Source organism: Eriocheir sinensis, chromosome 15 (genome assembly GCF_024679095.1).
Source record: "Eriocheir sinensis breed Jianghai 21 chromosome 15, ASM2467909v1, whole genome shotgun sequence".
Taxonomy (NCBI): domain Eukaryota; kingdom Metazoa; phylum Arthropoda; class Malacostraca; order Decapoda; family Varunidae; genus Eriocheir; species Eriocheir sinensis.
The window spans coordinates 21,908,656-21,929,203 of NC_066523.1; the positions used below are offsets into that span (position 1 = coordinate 21,908,656).

General features: G+C 39.5%; 1 protein-coding gene across 5 annotated transcripts in view; it reads left to right on the forward strand.

Annotated features, from left to right (window-relative positions):
• Window positions 1-19,644, forward strand: part of LOC126999039 (rap1 GTPase-GDP dissociation stimulator 1-like) — a 30,930-nt gene extending 11,286 nt beyond the window's left edge. For 2 of the 5 annotated variants that reach the window (XM_050861404.1, XM_050861405.1), the window contains 9 exons: window positions 4,014-4,174; window positions 6,839-6,956; window positions 7,793-7,918; window positions 10,581-10,727; window positions 10,865-10,996; window positions 12,052-12,218; window positions 13,181-13,297; window positions 15,114-15,489; window positions 15,596-19,644. In XM_050861404.1, the coding sequence (XP_050717361.1) occupies window positions 4,014-4,174; window positions 6,839-6,956; window positions 7,793-7,918; window positions 10,581-10,727; window positions 10,865-10,996; window positions 12,052-12,218; window positions 13,181-13,297; window positions 15,114-15,489; window positions 15,596-15,711 (1,460 nt within the window). In that variant the 3' untranslated portion in view covers window positions 15,712-19,644. Of the gene's footprint in view, window positions 1-4,001; window positions 4,175-6,838; window positions 6,957-7,792; window positions 7,919-10,046; window positions 10,193-10,580; window positions 10,739-10,864; window positions 10,997-12,051; window positions 12,219-13,180; window positions 13,298-15,113; window positions 15,490-15,595 lie in introns of those variants that run through there. The other 3 variants (XM_050861403.1, XM_050861406.1, XM_050861407.1) reach the window with 3 other exon arrangements.
• Window positions 19,645-20,548: the final 904 nt, after the last annotated feature.

The window sequence follows — 20,548 nt, forward strand, 5'->3', positions numbered from 1 at the left end:
CACAGCATTCCGAAATTAATATATCAGTTAAGACAGTAGCCACAAAGAGACCAACCTGCCAAAAAGCAGCAGCACCAATCTCCAGTTCACGACTGTCGAGTGGTGCGTGCCCGACCACATCTCACGCCTCTCTCCCTGTCCAGTACGCATACAGTACAAGCCAGTGGGCAGCCAGGCCCCTAACCCTAATGACTCGTGGGGAGCGCATACAAGGGCGGATCCAGCCTTGAGTTTTGCGGGGGGCCAAGTTCATCGACGACGGACTGTACACATGGAATTAAGTCACATCGGATTGCATTGTGCTTTTCAGGGGCATAACTCAAGAATTAGATCCAGAATACTTTTGGTCTTTATTAAGCATATATTAATATATAACATATAAGAATCACAATAATCACATCGTAATATTTAAAAACATTGCTTTCATCAGCCTTGACCTTTTTTAATCTTGACAACCCCATCTTCTTGCCTCCATATGTAAATTTTGGGGGGGGCCAAAACATACTCTCAGAGCGTTTGGGGGGGGCCATGGCCCCGTGGCCCCCCCCCTGGATCCGCCTATGAGCGCATACCCCCTGACAGACCCTTGGTGTACCCCCTGGTTTAAGTGATAACACACACACACACACACAGAAAACAACACTACTTTTCTTCTCTATAACTCTTAACTATAATTTATACTAAATATATATTAGGGTAATTACTAACCGCACCAGGGTGCCCCGCTAAGCACAACAATTAAACAGTGTGATCCCCTCACTCACGGCAAGGAGAGACCAAGGAACTGAGGAGTGCTGAGCAGTGTTGCCAACTCAAAATTTATAAATCCACTAAGATGGCCTAGAAAATCTGCCAGATGATAGGTGAAGCTTTAAAAATTTGCCGCTAGATTGGACTTGAAAATCCGCCAGTTACTCTTGTAAATTTAAGATTTTTCCCGCTAGATAACATGCAGTTCCGCCAGATCTAGCAGAAAATCCGCTAGAATGGCATCACTGGTGCTGAGTGACCAGTAGTCAAGCCTCACCCGTTCATTTCCTGTACAGTACAAGTTAACAACCTGTATCAACAGGACCTAAACAAGTGTCTATCCTTCAGATAACACTTCAAACCTTTTGTTTTACTCTAGACTACTTTTTAATTGCTTATTTAACCCTCTCACGCATGATGACGCGTTTCGCATCATTAAAGGGTAAAAGGTCCTGGCGCACGATGACGCGTCATAAAAGTTTAAAAAATTGATTAAAAATTAAGTTTTCAGTGAAAGTGCGTCAAATTTGGGAGCATCACTTGTTGGGATAAGTTTCTTAATGGTAACATATGGCAACCTTTCAAGGAGTGTAGATGAGGAGCTTTGAGCGCTTTTTAGTTATTAGCCTACTCTGACTGGAAAGGAAAATAATACAGTTTTCTCGGTGTAACTCGGGAACTAATAGGCATATGAGGATTTTGAGGATACCATAAGAATCCTCACTAAATTCCATTTCGAAACATATATTCGGCTAAAAAAGTTGGCCCACAAAATTTCGAGCTTGCAAGTGGGGAAGAGTTGATACTTCGGATTTATTGTCTATAATACTCAATATGGAGATTTGAAACAAGTTTGTATTGCTTTTATATATACTTTCCTCTATTTTTATTTGTGCATGTTCTAGTACAAGTCTTTATGAAGCCACTGATACCAGATTTATTGGGGTACGATATATCTGTGAGGGTAAAATACGTCCGGGAATGTAGAGTATCGCGGCAGAAAAATAAGATCGGTCGGGCCTGAGAAATGTATGATGAGTGGAACAGAAACTTAATGGAAACTTATGGTGCACAAGAGGGTTAAATTGATTTACATATAAATACGAGGAATAAACTTTTTTTTTTTTTTTCTTTTCTTTTTTACCAGGTTTTTTTTCCAACCCTGGATATTATGGATGTGTAACCTAGCATGGGAACAGGGTGAGGTGCCAGAGGATTGGAGAAAGGCTATTGTTGTGCTGCTGTACAAAGGGAAAGGAAGCAGAGCTGATTGTAATAATTACAGGGGAATAAGTCAATGTGGCAGGAAAAGTGTATGAGAGGGTTTTAAATGAGAGGATGAGGAAAATAACTGAGAAAAGTGTAGGTGATGAACAAGGGGTTTTAGGAAAGGGAGGGGTTGTGTAGACCAAATATTTGCACTGAAAATGTTAGTTGAAAAATATAGAGAGAAGGATAGGAATCTCTTTGCTGCTTTCAGGGACCTAGAGAAGGCATTTGACAGGGTTGACAGGAAGGGGTTGTGGGATCTTCTAAGGATATATGGTGTGGGAGGGCATTTGCTGGAGGGAATCCGATCCTTCTATAAGGATGCGAGGACCTCTGTATGCATGAATGATGAGTTGAGTGAAAGTTTTGGTGTGGGTGTGAGACAGGTGTGTGATGTCACCCTGGTTTTTTAATATATACATGGACAGTTGTATGAGAGAAATGAAAGCCAGAGTGGGGGAGCTAGGTCCAAGGATGAAAGTGAGAGATATGGAGGAGTCATTGGTGGCAGGCCTGTTTGCAGATGATACAGTATTGTTGGCAGAGAATGAGGGGATGCTGCAGAGGATAATGGATGAGTTTGACAGGGTGTGTAAGAGGAAAAAGCTGAGAGTAAATGCTGGAAATAGTAAGGTTATGGTATTTGAGAGGGCGAGAGAACAGGTCATTGATTTTGCGAAGCCATACAGAGTTAGAGCAGAGGGTACAACAAAGTGTAGGATAAGGTTAGGGGAGGAGGTGACTGAGTTTAAATATTTAGGGACAGTTTTATGTAAGCATGGAAGTATGGAAGGTGAGGTGAGGGATAGAGCAGTGAAGGGCAGACAGGTAGTAGGTGCATTGGAGAGAGTTATGAAAGGAAGAAGTGTAAGCATGGAGGTAAGGAGAGGAATAAGGAACAATATTATCCTGCCAACTCTGTCATATGCATCAGAGATGTGGGCATGGAATGCAGCACAGCAATTGAGAATACATGCAGTGGAAATGAGTTATATAAGAGGTGCATGTGGTGTTTCAGGATGGGATGGAGAAAGTAATGAAAGCGTGTATGAGCGGATTGGTATGGGTGCGTCAGCGAAAGGAATGGATTCTGGAGTGGTGGAGTGGGTGAAGTATGGTGCGCTGAGATGGTTTGGACACATGATGAGAATGGGGGAGAATGAATTCATGAAGAGAGTGTTTGAGGGAAGGATTTGAGTCGGATGGGGAGCGACTGCCTGAGAGTCATGTTAATCGGATATTCGGTGATACACGTAATATGGTGAGAAATATAGGAATAGCATTCCACTAGATGGATAAGGATATGATGAAAAAGTTAATAACCACTATGATTAGGCCAAAATTGGAATATGCGGAGGCAGTGTGGTCTCCCCTTAAGAAGAAACATAAAAAACTAGAAAGAATACAAAGGATGGCAACAAAAATGGTTCCAGAACTGGAGGGATTGACATATGATGAAAGATTAAAGGAAATGGACCTACCAACACTAGAACAAAGAGAAGAGAAAGGGGAGACCTAATACAAATTTATAAATTATTGGGCAGAATGGAAGAAGTAGATAATGAGAAGTTACTACTAAAAGAAGGAATAAACACCAGGAATACAAGAGGACACACTAAAAAATTGAGGAAAGGAAGATGCTTGAGAGACATAAAGAAATGTAGCTTCCCGCAAAGAAATATAGAGGTTTGGAACAGACTAAGTGAGGATGTAGTATCAGCGAAGAGTGTGCAAAGCTTTAAGGAAAAGTTGGACAAATACAGATACAGAGACGGGACCACACGCGCATAAGCCCAGGCCCTGTAAAACTACAATTACGTAAATACAATTAGGTAACTACACACACACACTGCAAACACACATGCACAAACAGAAAATTAATGAAATGTGTAACATGATTCTGAGTTAATGAATTGTTTGTAGGTAACAGGTAAAAGATAATTTGGTACTTACACATACATAAATTATTTCCTTGACTACAGTGTTCCTTCCAGATGGCGGTAGAGTAAGTGTGATGGAATCTGGGGGTGCCAGCCAGCTACTAGGCCTGTTACAGAGGGCAGCTCAACTATCAGACAGCCCTGAGGATCATCAGCTACGTCTTGTGGCCACTGGCTTCCTGCTAAACCTACTCAATTCTTATGACACAGTACAGGTGAGTGGTTCAAAGTGTTTCACATGTTATGTTCTCAGCCATACATGAGTCACTGAGAAAAATAAAAAAATGTCAGTAGCAATCTGCATCAACTGGCCAAGTCTTGTTTTTATTGTTCAATCTACCAGCATAATACAAATGTACACTGGATTTCCTTACCCTCTGGTATCTCTTAGGAATACAGTGCTTTCTTTTCTTGGTGCAAATAAAAGAAGAATTGTACATTGATAATCTAATAGAATTAATAACTTGTTACACATATACATATCTCTTCTATCAGCCCATAATCAATGGCCATCGTTGGTTCAATCATATCCTCCACAGTCTGCTTGGCCAGCTATAGTTGATTAAATCAGACTCGTGAGCACCATTAATTTTTACTTCAACTCAGATTTTGCATGTCATGTTGTATGACTAATGACAGTGTATCTGACCTTGATGTATTTAAGATTTTTTTTTTTTTTTTTTTTTTTTTTTTAACAACAAAGGAGACAGCCCAAGGGCACAAAAAAGGAAACTATAATAATAAAAAAAGCCCTCTACTCGCTGCTCCTGAAAAAGAATCAAAAGAGGTGGCCGAAAGAGAGGTCAATTTCGGGAGGAGAGGTGTCCTGATACCCTTCTCTTGAAAGAGTTCAAGTCGTAGGCAGGCGGAAATACAGATGAAGGAAGATTGTTCCAGAGTTTACCAGCTTGAGGGATGAAAGAGTGAAGATGCTGGTTAACTCTTGCATAAGAGGTTTGGACAGTATAGGGATGAGCATGAGTAGAAAGTCGTGTGCAGCAGGGCCACGGGAGGGGAGGAGGCATGCCCAATGCCAATAGCAAGGTCTGAGGTTAAGTGTTCTGAGTACAATGACAGCAGTGAGAGTGATGTAGAGAGGGATGATGTCACTTCATCTGTACTGCACTCTGTTGCCCCAGCAAGGGCAGATAGTTGCCTTGTGTCAGATATGGATGGGCAAAGGGCTCATGTGACTGAGTACTTTGAGCAGTTGTACATGGTATACCCTCTGAATGGGCATCTTCCGGCTGCTGGATTGCAAATGGCAGATGCTGTTCCACCCATCAATGAAGGCCCACCCTCTCTTGAGGTCAGAGAGGCTGTAGCACTAGCAAGGTTGAGGGTGGAAAGGCACCTGGCATCTGTAAAATTAGTGCAGAGGTGTTCAAAGCTGGAGGTGAGGCCATGATCCATGGGTTGCATGCAGTCATGACTCTATGACATTCTGGTACCATTCCTCCTGACTGCAAGAGGGGGCTGGTTGCCCCTATTTGGAAAGGGGAAGGGGACCGCCAGGTGAGGGCATTGATATCTTGAAAAATTTCACACACCTTGCTAACCTAGTGTGATTTCAGTAACTATATTTGCAAGAATTTTACATATATTACAGTACAGTACATATAACTTTGGAATAATGCTACCTATGATATTTTATTCATGTATACATCATCCTTTCCATAGGAACAGCCAAAATGCCCACAGGCGGACCATAAATGTTTGAAGTGGCACCACAAAAAATCATTTTGGGCTGCCTTTGTGCATATTGGGTGAAAACTGCAAATGTGCAAATCCACAAATAGTGAACCTGCAAATACAGGACAGGTGTATATGGTAGACATGTACTTGAGTTTGGAAACAAGTAACTAAACTTAATAATGGTGCTTCCATGCTGACACCCCACCTGGTCAAACTTTTCTGTCTCTGCCTTTCAACATCAATCTTTCCTTCCTGCTGGAAGTAACACTACATACAGCCTGTGTCTGAGAAGGGTGACTGCTCTAATCCTTCAAACTATCACCCTATAGCTTTGATTCCTTGTCTCAAAAGCTTTTAAAATGATCCTTAACAAGAAAGTTTCTTTTTGATCACCAGGATGGACTCCACAAGCAGTGTTCTGCTGGTGATCTTGCCTTCCTAACTGACTCCTGGTCATCCTTTCTTAGCCATTTCAGGAAAATTTTACTGTTGCCCTAGACATCTCAAGAGATTTTGACAGAGTCTGGCACAAATTTTTGCTTTCTAAACTACCTTCCTACCTATTCTGTCCCCCCTCTCTGTACCTGTATCTCGAGTTTCCTTTCAAGCCAGTCTATCTCGGTTGTAGTAGAATGTCACTATTCTACCCCTAAATCTATCAACAGTGCTTTCTTCTGTAGGAACAGTGTTTAGTGGGGTTTTCTGTTCTTTGTCTTGTTTTTTACCCTTGAGCTGTTTACATTGATGTAAAAAAAAAGAACATCTAAGTAAAATTGATACAATCAGGATTTTTTTCCAAAAATATAGCATTTGAAAATGGGATGCATCTTTGATACCAGCAACTACAGTAATTTTGTCTTTTTTTTCAGTAGACTAAAATTTTTGCAGATCAGTTGATTTCCGCTCACATTTTTTGCATTTTATATTTCATTTATTGCTAAGCTTTCAAACAAAACTAAAATCAGCATTTTACATTCATTAGTAAGCTTGCTACAAGTTGTAAAAGTAAAATACCTACATACCACCTTTCACCGTGCCCGTAAGTGAGCCAGAGAGTCCACGGTCACTGCCTGTTTTTTACAAATAGTCCTGAGGGCCTAATCAGCAGGGGGGGGTTTCCAACCAATTCATTGTGCCCTGTATTAGAAAAAAACATGTTTTAAATCCCACCTCTTTTATTGCAGGACCAATCAATGGAGGCAGAGTTAGTGGAAGTCTTGTGTCACTATCTTGATAAGTTTGCTGAGGATGAGGACATTCCTACTCATGTTCTGCTGTCTCTCACTTGCATGGCTGACACAGGTGAGTGGCTGGCACATCTCCTACACGTTTTACCTTCTTGTTTTGACATCTTAAAGAGCATAATCTACCCAAAATCATTAAATTTTGTTAGTCAGTGTGTTTGAGTTGAGACCATTATAAAGGATATGTAGTTATTTCTCAGTCTAGCATTATTTTTTTATCTTATGAATTCTGTCGGGGGATGTGTGAGAACAGCTCTGTTTCTCAACAAGTCTTTGTTTGTTTACATTTGCTTCTGAGCATTCATAGTCACATGAGGACAGCCAGGAACACAACACCGGGAGTTCTACAATTTTCATAGACTGGAGAAAAAACGTAGCCCCAATGGTTCGAGGAAAACAGCCAGTGTGACTATCTTTTAAGGCAGTGTGCATGACGCCGATGGTAGGTAGACACGACCCATACATGTCAAAGCAGCGTGAAACTCGGGGCGATAATGCATGAAAGTCGGGATGGTAAGGTATTTAGGACTAAGCGCGAAACTCGAGGATCACGAAACTCAGAAGGGTACTGTATATTAAAAACATTATTGGCACTAATACTAATCCTTGTGGCACTCTTACTTGTGACCCTTCTCCAATCCAATTTTTCATCTTTCAACATGTTTCTCATTTCTGTGTTTGTTAGGTAATTCTTCATCCATTCTCTCATTTTTCTCCCTAATCCTCCTTTATGTTCTTGTTTCGACAGCAGGTTTTTATGTGGAACTTCATCGAATGCCCTTTTTTTTTTTTTTTTTTTTTTTTTTTTTTTTTGACACTCTTTGCTGATACTATATCCTCACTTTGTGTGTGTGTGTGTGTGTGTGTGTTTGTTAACTCTGATTCTCTCCACAGAGGTTGGTCGGGGACTTGTGGTGTCTAAGGATGTCACTCCTCAGCTGGTGCGTGTCCTTAGGATAAATGAATCTCCTGAGGTCATTGAGACATGCTTGGAGCTGGTTACCAATCTGGCTGAGACAGGTGATAGTGTAAGCCAGTTGGCATGATGCAATATTCTTCTCTCCTTTTGTTTTATGTTCAGTTGCCCAAATCTCTACTTATTTAAAATGTACATGCTCTCTCACATCCCATGTGTAATTAGTGCCTGAAAAAAATATATCTAAATATACAAATTCATGAGATATGAAGCAATTAATCAATAGGAAAAAATAAAATTTATTTCAAGCAAACAGATCTGGATCCAGTGTTCACCAAAAATCTACCAATATTTTCTCTTTTTTTCCTTCCAATTCCTTATTCGTTCACTTTTTTCGTCATTGCTGAGGGGTTTGGTACACTTTGACACACCCTTTTGGGCACTGGCATTTTGGCACAGCCATTTCGGTGCCAAACTTATTTTACCTCCCTCTGGTTTGGTGTCATGTTTTGGCTCCCTCTGATTTGGTGTCATGTTTTGGCATTAAGGACATTTCTAATTTGTAAATCTGTATGTATGGAAAGTTTTTGTAGAACAATAGTACATAGAGACTATATATACACATATTTGGGAACAGGAAAACTAGCTTTACAACACTGGATGAGTATAATTTCAAGAATTGATTTGCAATACAACCAAACTAAACAGCTAACCATTACTTCTTACTACTCCATATTTCATTATATACACTGCCATATACCATATACCACCATATTCCTGCAGTAACTGAGATTTACACAATTGTATTATCTAGTTCAGAAATCATTGATACAAACAGCTAGATGGCAGAATAATACTGAAATGGCAGTCTTTTCCCCAACTTACCATAACTCCAATTATTCGCTTACCACTGCTCGGGGCAGCGGTAAATTTTGGTGATACCAAAGGGATTTTAGTCGCCAGTGTGACTGAAGCAGGATTAATCACACAAGACCTTGCTGTTCATTCACTGTAATGCAGTTAACCTACGAGATAAACAATACGTTTCAATTCACCATGCAACAAACAACACAGCACAACAGATACCGTATTTTGCGGCGTATAACGCTCACCTTTTTCAATTAAACAATGCCAGAAAGTTACCCCTGCGCATTATACACCGAAGGTACTAATTTTGATTTTTTTTTTTTTTCCGGTCTGCCTTTTTCTGCCGTAATTTTTAAGTTTGCGTGGGGTTTTATGGGTCAGCGTTACTCCTAGGCTGCCACACAATTTCACCGTGCCATTGTCAGTGTTTCCGTGACTGTAACAACAGCAGGAGACTTTTTCGTATTTTCCGTGTCTGAATCCGCGCCCGAGTGTCCACAGCAGGTGACCTCGACTCCTCATAAGACTCCTCTTGCTACTAAAAGAGCTCTCAGTGTGAGCGCAATTGGGAGAGAGCTGAAAATTCCTTTTCAAGCTTTGAAAGCGGTGTTAGTGGTGAAGACAGTGACATCAACAGCCTAGAACTCCAACCCCTCGTCTTGTCAGGAAGGCTGAGCCCCGTTATTGTGCAACCTCAGTTTCGTGGCCATCCTGTAGATCAATCTCATTATAGTGATGGTGGAAGTGATACTCAGGCCCTTGAGGATGCATCTCATCACCCTTCAGGGTTATCAAGTTGAGAACATGAAGGTAATGAAGGGGGTTTGTAATGGGGTCGAGTGCGTGGAGGGGGAGGGTGACTGCCAGCCACAACCTACGCAGCGCTGCAAACACAGGCTTGCTCCAACCTAAAAGTTACTGCGCTTCTTCACATCACCACGGAAACACCACATGACGTAGAGACTTTGGGTTTGTGGCAGACGTAAGAGGAAGGATGCATTAAACGAATGCTTATAAATTTAAAGCAACTGGCTTTGGTAGAGCCGTGAAATTGATAATGGAAAGTTACCAATTTTCGGGAGAGTATCAGAACTTTGCTGTACGGGGAGAACCAATTTCATGATACACCCCCATCCTTTAGGGGTTAAAAAAAAAAAAAATGGGGATATTGTACATCATCAGTCTTGCTTAACCATACATATTTCTGAGCATTTTAAGCACTAAATATTTTTTTCCAAAATTGTTGTCTTAAAGTTTTTGTGTGATTAACAGCTTTAATGTTTTGAATTTTCAAAAAAGCTACATTACAGTTTTAAACTTTTGTAAAGTTTCACCTTTGAACGAGGAATCAATCAACATTAGCAAACTCCCAACAGACGTGCCAAAACACCAGCGCCCAAACAGCTGCACCCAATGAACCCAATCCTCTGTGTTAGGGTGTTGAGGCAGTGCACCACCACCACTATCTCCTCCAGCACCTGAGGCCAACATTACATAATCAGATGGATTCAGTAAGGAGTGAAAATCTCACCTCACAAAACATTATCATGAAACAGAGACAAATTAAAGTGAATGTGACCATAGTAGACAACAACTGTCATTGGGTTGTAACGACAGTCTTTGACAATTCTTACTAGTGATTGACTCTCTTGTTTGGAAATGTATGTGGTCTTTGAGACTTTCTAGCAAAAAGCAGTTTTGTCTGCATGCCCACCAAATGTTGCAGCAAATTATTGTGTATTTTTTTTATATTTTTTGAGATGTTCAGGGATTTCATTTTATCCTTGAGATATTATTTTGCACAATCTTATAATTATGTTAAGGAAATATCTTGTTCTCTTCAAACACCTTTGAAGATTCAAGCCTTCCCTTAAAACAAAACCATCTCTTTCTTAACAGAGTGTGTGAAGACCCAAGTTGCCCAGGGTGGAGTGTGTGAGGCTGTGATGGATGTGGTGAGGAGGCACCGGGACACCCCCAGTTCAGATCTCTCTCCTCCAATCATAAAGACAGCCACAGATCTCATCGTACTGATCTTGGTGGGAGGTGTGGAAGAGGTTACTTGACATGCCTGACAAGAAAACTAAACTTGAAAGCATTTATGAAACTATGGATTGAGAAAACCTTATCAAACATTAATTTTGTTATGCCTAATGTCTCCCTGTGTTCTGTCTGACCCCTAGATGAAAGCATGGGTATCATCTATAGTGGGGGATCTGGTCCAGTCTACCAGGAACTTGTAGAGTGGCTCACCTCAGAACTTGAAGATCTTCAAATTGCTGGAGCTCTGGCAATGGGGAACTTTGCTCGCAGTGGTTAGTATGGATGTAATGACATATTTATATTATTATATTAACAGTTAAATCTCCACATATGTGAATTTGACTCTCATGGATTTTATTTGTGAATTTGGAGAAAGTGTAAATAAAATAACAGAAGGATATCTCCTGGATCTTTCACAGCATAAGTTATTTTTGGCAATTCTTAGTGTTTTTATTACATGTTTCTGAGGATATATACTAATGAATGAGGCTCCACTACACAGAAGAGATTTAGGTGTTTTGTGTGTGTGTGTGTGTGTGAGAGAGAGAGAGAGAGAGAGAGAGAGAGAGAGAGAGAGAGAGAGAGAGAAACAGACAGACAGACAGGTAGGCAGGCAGAGAGAGAGAGAAAGAGAGAGGTTGTCAACATTTTTAGCATTTCATCCATGTAGGTAAATATCATTCACTGCTGGATGGATAGGGGAACTAGCCACAACACAAGAGAAGGGAATATATGCTTCTAACATGCCCTTCTCTCTGGTCTACAAAATCTAAACAGTGCGTGGGAATATTAACCATTTTTGTGTGTTTATGTGAGAGTGATAAGAGTGGCTGGCTGGCTGAGTTAGGCAGGTTAGGGGGTTGTGTTGTTAGGCCTCATCAGAGCACCTGAGGCACATGGGGGTGAGGCAAGCAAGGACCGAGTGGGGTTGGGGATTTGTGCCTGGAAGCATAGTGCCATGTATGCTACCTGCAGACAGTCACCCACACACTGAGACAGCAGCTAGTTGATGTTGTACCATCACAACAGAGAATCTTAAATCTGAATATAATCCTGATTATAGGAAAGAGATAGAATGCAGGGAGCCAGGCACAAGATGTTAAATTGGATTTACTGGTCTTGGAGAGAGTCTGTATTCAGTTATAATAACTTGAGCAGTAAAAATAGTGGTTTGAGGTAGGTTCGGTTTATTTGTGGATTTGTAGAGGATTTAGTACATATCCCCCGTGAAAGTCTGTTGCAACAATATACAAGAACCACAAAAAATGAAGGATGACTCATTTACTCTTATTTTGATAGCTAAAGGTCTCTTATTTACTGCCAACAGATGCACACTGTATCCAGATGGTGCAGAGTGGGATTGCAGAGAAGTTGCTTAAGGTTCTTTCTAGCCACAACACAGGAGAAGGGGATATACGCCTCCAGCATGCCCTCCTTTCTGCTCTACGCAATTTATGTATTGCCCGGGAAAATAAACCAGTCCTAATCTCTCAGGTGAGTATAGAGTGCAAATGACAAGTAAGCTCAGATGGATAGTATAGAGAAAATGTCTTTTATCAAGAGTAGGAAATGAAAGGAATTATAGTTGTCAGTGATGTGCAATTAGTGTCATACCTATATTATCTAAGTTAGGTGTCTATTTTACATTCTGAATTTTAGCTATTTTAGTGAAATTTCAATCCAGTTGAGTACAATTTTGACCTGTCACTCATAAAAGCATGACAGTTTATCAGACTCATGAAGAAGTATGGAAGGTGAGGTGAGGGAAAGAGCAATGAAGGACAGACAGGTAGTAGGTGCTTTGGAGAGAGTTATGAGAGGAAGAAGTGTGAGCGTGGGGGTAAAGAGGGGCATAAGCAACAGTATTATCCTGCCATTTCTGTCATATGTGTCAGGAACATGGATGTGGAATGCAGCACAGCAATCAAGAATACATGCAGTGGAAATGAATTATATAAGAGATGCATGTGTTGTTTCAGAATGGGATGGAGAAAGCAATGAAAGTGTTTGTGAGAGGTTTAGTATGGGTGTGACAGTGAAGGAGTGGTCAAATGGGTGAAGTCTGGTACACTGAAATGGTTTGGATAAAAATGAATTTGTGGAGAGAGTGTATGAGGAAAGGATTGAGGGGGAGGTTGTCAAGGGAAGACACCTGTAAAGTGGATCAGTAGGGCGAGCGAGTATTGGAGCGAGAGAGTTGAAACTAGCAGGATTGAGTGTGCTGAAAGAGGGTGCCAGAAAAGGGAGAGATGGAGACACTTATGCCATAGCCATCCCCTGGAGAGGAGTTCCTGTGAGGGAGCAAGGTGTCAGAGATATAGATAGATAGATTATTCATAAAATACTTTCAGCATTTTAGCCATGGTTTATTACCTTGTATAAAATATAATCAGTACCTAAGACTAGTTAATTCTAAGGTTATTGATGATGATAACTTTTATTTTTATTTATTACAGGGGGCTATGGATGTGTTGCTGCCCATGGTATCTACAGTGGAAACTTTCCCAGTAGTGTTCAAGCTGCTGGCCACGTTGCGTATGATCATTGATGGCCAAACTCAAGCAGCACTCAAGGTCAGTAAGCTATAAAAGTAAATGAAGACATGCACACAAACACAGCAGGTACAAAATGAGAGGTACATTGGAACTTAAATTTCACCTAGATGAGTACACAATGATTGGAACAGGCTCTTTATTATGGTGAAACATTTGGGCAGGAGCAAAGATGAGTGGGACATCTAGCAAAAGATCCTTCAATGAGAATATGATAGGTGTTTGCAAGTCCCAGTCAGGTAGACTACACCCAAGATATTGGGTCCACTGCAGGTCCCTTGTAAATATCAGGGCCCATCGTCCCAGTGGCAAGAACCCGCTGCTAGCTAAGGATCCCCAAATGACAAACTGAGAAGGCCTCATAAATAGATGAGGCTCTGCCATGGGAACCCCTATACATATACAGAGCTTCACTGAATATAATGAATAAGTTGGCACAAAAAATAAAAGCTCCAAAGAAAACATGGCAGCTCTGGTGTAGTATGGCCAACCCTTCTGAACGATGACACTTCAAATGTAAGGCACCCAGTCCCCAGGAGCAATGAAGCAACAGGCAACAGCAGCATCTAAGTCTGCTTCAGAGGAGGGTGTGCTAACAGTCTCTTGTTGCAATCAGGCCATCTTTGGAATCTAACCCTGGCAAGTACAGTGTTGTGACTTCAGCAAGTGAGAGCAACTTTGCTGTTTTCCTAAAAGAATTGAAAGCTATTAGATGGGACATCATAGGTCTTTATAAGGTTAAGAGGACAGGTAAGGCATTTATGGTACTTGTATTACCTGACTGACATACACAAGGGTATTGTAGATAGGAAGGAGCATGGAGTTGGATTCTTAATTAACAAGAATCATTATTAGAGTTAATCAAAGATACATTTAAAATACTTCAGACTCATGCATTAATGTTAACTTACAATGCTGATACAATAGAGAAGTTATACAAAGATGTGGAAGTAACAGTGAAGAATAAAACACTTTTCAATAGTCATGGAAGACTTTAACACTCAAATAGGGAATAAAAGTGTAAGTGAAATTGCAGTTAACCATTTTGGAATATGGACAAGAAACAGGAGAGAACAGTTGTTGAATTTGCAGAAAGTAACTTACTTCAAGTCATGAACACATTACTAGAAATCCGGACATAGTGAAGGATGTTACACTGCTATATTAACTCAGTCCAATGACCTCCTCTAACTAAGATGTAAATTAGGCTTAAACCTAAGAAGGCAGAGGGGGAATTTAATGAATAAAAAATGCCAAATATTCTTGCATTCATGGAGAATCCTGAAGAATTTTGTTTAGACTTTGCACAAATTCTTAAATCTACTTCATAAGTTTGAAGGTGATATAGAGAAACTAATTGGCAAAAAATATAAAATTGTAATAGAAGCAGCATTAGAAGTAAGAGGAAAGGCACGGCAGTACTCTCCCGAGTTTGGCGCTATCCGAGTTGAGCAATCCTCGAGTTTCACGCTTAGTCCTAAATTCTTACCATTTTGACTTTCGTGCGTTATCCCCCAGAATTTTGCTCTGCTTTGACACATACAGGTCACGTCTACCTGCCGTCGGCATCACACATGATTCCTTAGCCCTTAGATTACGGCGATCGTATATATGGGAGGAAGTTTGTGTAAATCCAGTACAGTTCATAGTATGTATAGCTGATGAAAAGTGCTACTTGTGATATTTTATGTTGCTTTCAGGAAACAGAGGTGCTTTATTAGGTAGTTTGTGTAAAATTGTTCTCAGTGCTTCTTTGCAGGTCTAGAAGCTTTTTTTGTGGGGGGAGACAGGTGTATATGAATCATGATAATGTTATGAGTACTTTTTGCATTGGCAGGTTGGGGGTGCTGAGGCTGTGGTTGGGCGGTTGGTGGGCTGGTGTAGCACCACTGATCACCCAGGTGTGCAAGGAGAGGCAAGTCGCCTTCTGGCATGGATCATAAAAAACTGTGAAGGAGATGCTGGCGTGGTGACATCCCTAGTGGCAGCTGGCTGTGTTGCCCCATTAGTCCTCATGCTTGGCTCTGAGCATGCAGTCATGGTGAGTGAGGCAGCCCTGGGCTTGGCTCTTACCTTTACCACTGCACCGGGCAGGGAGGCGGCTGAAGCCACCAAGCTGAAGGAAGTGGCACCTTTCGTCCTGAAGAACCCATACCTGCCCCCAGAGATTTTGGCCAATGTTCTCTCAATGCTGATTGCTCTTCTTCCTCTCGGTTAGTCTCTTTTTATTGCCCTTGTATCTGTTATTATAATTACTAATGATATGTTTCATGAGCAAGTGAGTATTTTAACCATCCTTCAAAATGACATTTATTACAGAATCTGCCTTTGATGCCATAAAAAGTGAAGACCTGCAAGGGGCTGTATCATCTTTGACAAGCCATGCAAATGAGGAAGTGAAGAGACTAGCAGGAGAGTTAAAGGTAAAGCTATAATGACTATGATCCAACTACTGTCACAACCATGTGATCATCAGAAATCAAGAGTTGGCACAATATTTTGTTAACAAAAATGATGCTTTCTGTAAGCACTAAAAGCTCTTTTTCATTATAACCCTTTCATTGTTTTTAGTTTTTGCTATAGTCCTTCCATTTTATCAAGTCACTTTTTGCCTCTTTTCCACACCACCCACGAGGTTAAAGTGTAGGTGACTAGGCTTGGTTGACCTGCACGGGGTCCTTGTCACCCTACCCGACAACCTCGCACAAGTCACGCTGCCACAGTGCATAGGTAGGTATGCAAGTTCATTGTTTTGTCCTCAGAAAACGAATCTTTTGTGGAATTATGTCTTATCATTTAATTAAATGTACACAGAGTACAGTAAACCCTTGGTACAATGAACCCGCTTTTAATGGATTTCAGATATAACAGACAAAGTCAAAGGGTTATTTCTCCACGGGGACCGACCGAGAATAGTTTTTTAACTAACCGAACCTAGTAACTACAATAGCGTCTTCCAGTCATCCATCCTTCCTCCCTTTATCTGATCTCCCATCCTTCATTTACAGTAGTCTTTTTCAGCCCACCTGATGAAATATTTTCCTCCTTTTTTTGTGATTCCCAATCAAATGAAGAACATATTTACACCACAAGAAAGTCTAATGCATCAATCCGGGACATAAATATAATGGAAAATAGCAAAGTGTGTGTGAATGTTGGTACTGACACACACACACACACACACACACACACACACACCAAAATCTGAAGCACTGGTATAAGTTCATACGTTATTGATTTATTAGTTAATGATTCTTTCCAAATATAACATGTTTACATGATTCTAAGTTCAGATATTCTCTTCTAATATTTTGAAATGGGTGAACTTTTGGGGAGCGCACAGGAATGCATCTAAATGTCTATAATGGAATTAAATGAGAAAATTGGCTTAGATTAACAAATTTCCACTTTACTGTGAGCAAATTTGGGGAAACACACAATACTTCTAAATTGGGGACTTGGTGTAGTACATGTCTGATATTCGTATCATACCCGTAACAATACACCCCCCCACAGGGCCCCACTGGCAACCAGCCAGCCTCAGTGCCTTGCAGTCCATTGCTTTGTGTGCTGTGCAGCTATACAGACAATGTGCAGACAACATACACTAAAAAAACTATATACCATGTTTATTTGGTTCGCCGGTATTATACATATTTTTAAATATCTGCCACTTCTAACGGACTTTCACCATTAACGGACTAAGTTCCCCCAGTTAGTCCATTGTACCAAGGGTTTACTATATTTAAAACTTATTTAGCCTTTAATTAACCATATGAGGGAGAGAGAGAGAGAGAGGGTGGCATAAAAAATGTGGCATCCATTAATCCTGCCAGCCGCATCTAAAGTGCTGAAGAACTGGAAAGACCATAGCATTGTTTTATGGATAATTTTTGCATAATCCAAAATCTATTTAGCATTTTATCGTATAAATTGTGTTTGACAATAAGACTTTAACACAAAACAGTGAAAGGGTTACAGCAAGAGCATTAAAACTTGTGTTATATCTATTTTTTTTACATGGCACATTGCTTCAAGAAGCTACTTAATCTTATGTGTAGGCATTCACCATCGCTTTACCTTTGTTACTCCAGAAGTAGACAGTCACTAGATCTGATGCATCATCTTTAACTTCACAATTTTAACATCTTATTTTCTCATATATATCTGCTTTAAAGCCACACAGTCTTTTAATATCTCACTTAACAGAATAACTCTTCAGTGTCATCCCTAATTGTTATGATGAGTTGTGTATGCTTCATAGCTGTACAGTACCTCTTTGGCACTTGCAATTATTAATTGTGATTTGCATTAAGAATGGTATCACCATAAACCTTCATCCTGTCTCCTCAGCAATTTACAGATCAGGGGTCACTTTGACTCAAATTCTTAATGAGAAATATTCAGGCCAGTGAAGAGATTCGGTTGTGGTAGCTATCAACAGAGCAGGTTGGACCCAAAGCATGATCATAATCCAGGCCTGAGGAAGACCAACTGGCTGTGTAATGTAACTAGTTGAGTGTAACGACAATGAGCAGATTTTTTTTTATTTGAAATTTTATACATCATGTCACAATGGAAAATTATATTCTTAACCAAAATGCTCATTACTCTTTATCATGTTTATTTTGTTTATGGCTTAAGTACTCCAATAATGTGTCTTCATGATCCACATAGTGTTTAGAAGTGCAAGGTTGTCTTGCATGCCTCCCCTTGTACACTACAGTCCTGAGCTCTACAGGTGTTGTGATATTGTAGCTTTATTGTGAAGTTAGCATAGCCTTTAAGAAATGTGAACTGAATGACAGAACCTGTTTGTCTTTTTAATCCTCTGAGCTCAGGGGGTACAACTCTTAATGTGCTGTTTCACTTTTTCCTGTTCATATGCCTCCACCCAGCCCCTGCCTGACATAGTTTTCATTATATGCCCTTTCTGTAGCATAAAACACAAAAAAATGACCATTAGAGCAATCTATTCAATATTATTTGTGCATCATGCATCTATATACCATCATTTAAGTTGTAGGACATTATTTTATATAAAAAAAAACTAAAGGGATGATCAGATGATTTGTAGCATTTTCATTTGAATCTTCTGTAATGTTCAAGGCAAGTATTATGATCTGTAAGCTGTACTAGTGCATGAGAGGAGAGACAAATTACAAGATTAATGGACCACAAAGAAGGGACATGTTTGGTGCATGTATTGTGAGGAATAGATGCACCTAGTAGTGTGTAGTAGTAGGAACTTTAGATGAAATTCAGATTCTTCAATATCATCAGTTCTTATGGTAATTTCCAGACACTAGCATTTTTGGTAGATGATTACTTTGAATGTTTTGTCTGCATGCCAAAAGAGATAAAGGAAAGTGAATGGAATGTGATACTTGAGCATTAAAGTGATTCTTCTATAGTTTAACTATAAGTTTAGGGACCAAAAATCATCGCATGACCAGAAAATTCCAGTTTGCATTTATGTTTTAATTTAAATCTAAGTACGTCCTACATTTAGAGGAAAGTGTTTGATAAGTGTATGAAAGTGACAAATTAGGAAGATACATTTTATCAGGAGGATGCTAAAGAAAAGCTATTTTTTATTTGCTGTATAATATTAGTCAATTTTGTCTATAAACTTCATGTGAAACATGAATTATTTCAATGTTAATCAAGAAATTACTGATTACTCAGTACTGGTTGCTATATATCTGTAGATATTGTCTCCATCTTGTTTCTTGGTAGGCTTACAAAATAACAAGTATTGCTACTGTATATTTAATGAGATGGATTTACTCCAAATTTCACATTACTACCATAGAGCAAGAATGACTTTTACTTCCTTTACATCATAAAAATACTATAATAATAAGTGCTGAACCTAGGAGTAACAGGAAGTTAAGACTTGTTGATATAAATAAAGTCAATTAAATTGAAATCACTGAATTGAAAATATTTAAAAGATTATTTCTGTGTAGTCGTTTGATATACAAATCAGATATACTAAAAGTTTGTTGTCAGTGAGCATTATGAAACGGGGCAGCTTTGTATTGTATCAGCCTTACAATCTCATTTGTTATGAACAAGAATTTGTCTTTTTGAGTGATGATGGTTTTAGGGTGTCACAAGATACAAACACACACATGTATACATTTATTTTGATTAATATTTAAGGGGAAAATAATTGATGAAAGTCCCATTTCTGAACCTCATCCTCCTGTGTCAAAGAAGAGACATCCCTTATAGTTGCATATATAATGTGGAAATGTATTCTAAATATTCTTCAAAGCTAATTTGCGGTTCTTTTCTAGGTTGATATATATATATATATATATATATATATATATATATATATATATATATATATATATATATATATATATATATATATATATACAGTCAAACCTCAGGTTTCGAACATAATTCGTTCCCAAAAGTTGTTCTAAAACCAATTTGTTCTAAAACCGAAACAAAATTTTCCATAGGAAACAATATAAAATGGATTAATCCATTCCTTGCCCCCAAAAGAAAGATCTTTTTTTACCTTTTTAGCTGCATTTCTTGCACAAAAATGCCTATAAATGCAATGTAATATTAGTATATTATATCATACCATCTGAACAAAGTATAAAGCTAAGCTAACTGCAAAGCCAGACCCGAGACTCGAACACTATTTTCATACATCCGTATGATCTCTTTCTTCACCTCTAACGTTGCTTTCACTAATTTCCTTTTCATTTTTATGCTTTCACTAGCTTTCTTATATCCCATTGTGGCTTATGGAATATAAAAAAAAAAGAAAAAAAAAGAAATACTGTGAATTGCGGCGTATGAGTCGACTTTTTGAGCCTGAAAAAAAATCTCCAAAACAAGGGGTCGACTTGAACGGCAGGGATAAAATGCAAACCTTTACCACCAAGTGGCAAACAAGTGGAGCAGCACTAACAATCACTGTATGCTATATTTAACACACAGGTTAATATATAAATCTTAAAATAATAACAAAAGTTCAGTTTATATCAACATAAAACCATAGGCTGTTTCCAACAGCTGATACTGGATGCTTGCCGAGCACCTCCCCACGCTGCCGGCACTGACCGCCCTACTCATCGTATCTCACACTCTAGCAATACAATCGGAAATTCTAATCTATTTAAATATGTTGTGACCATACATTATTGGGGTAAAGTCTATTTAATTAGTTCAGGAAATGGTCATCGCCATAGGCCTAAGGAGGTGCAGCGCGGTGTGTTTACCTGTGACGTCGGCAAGAAAGTA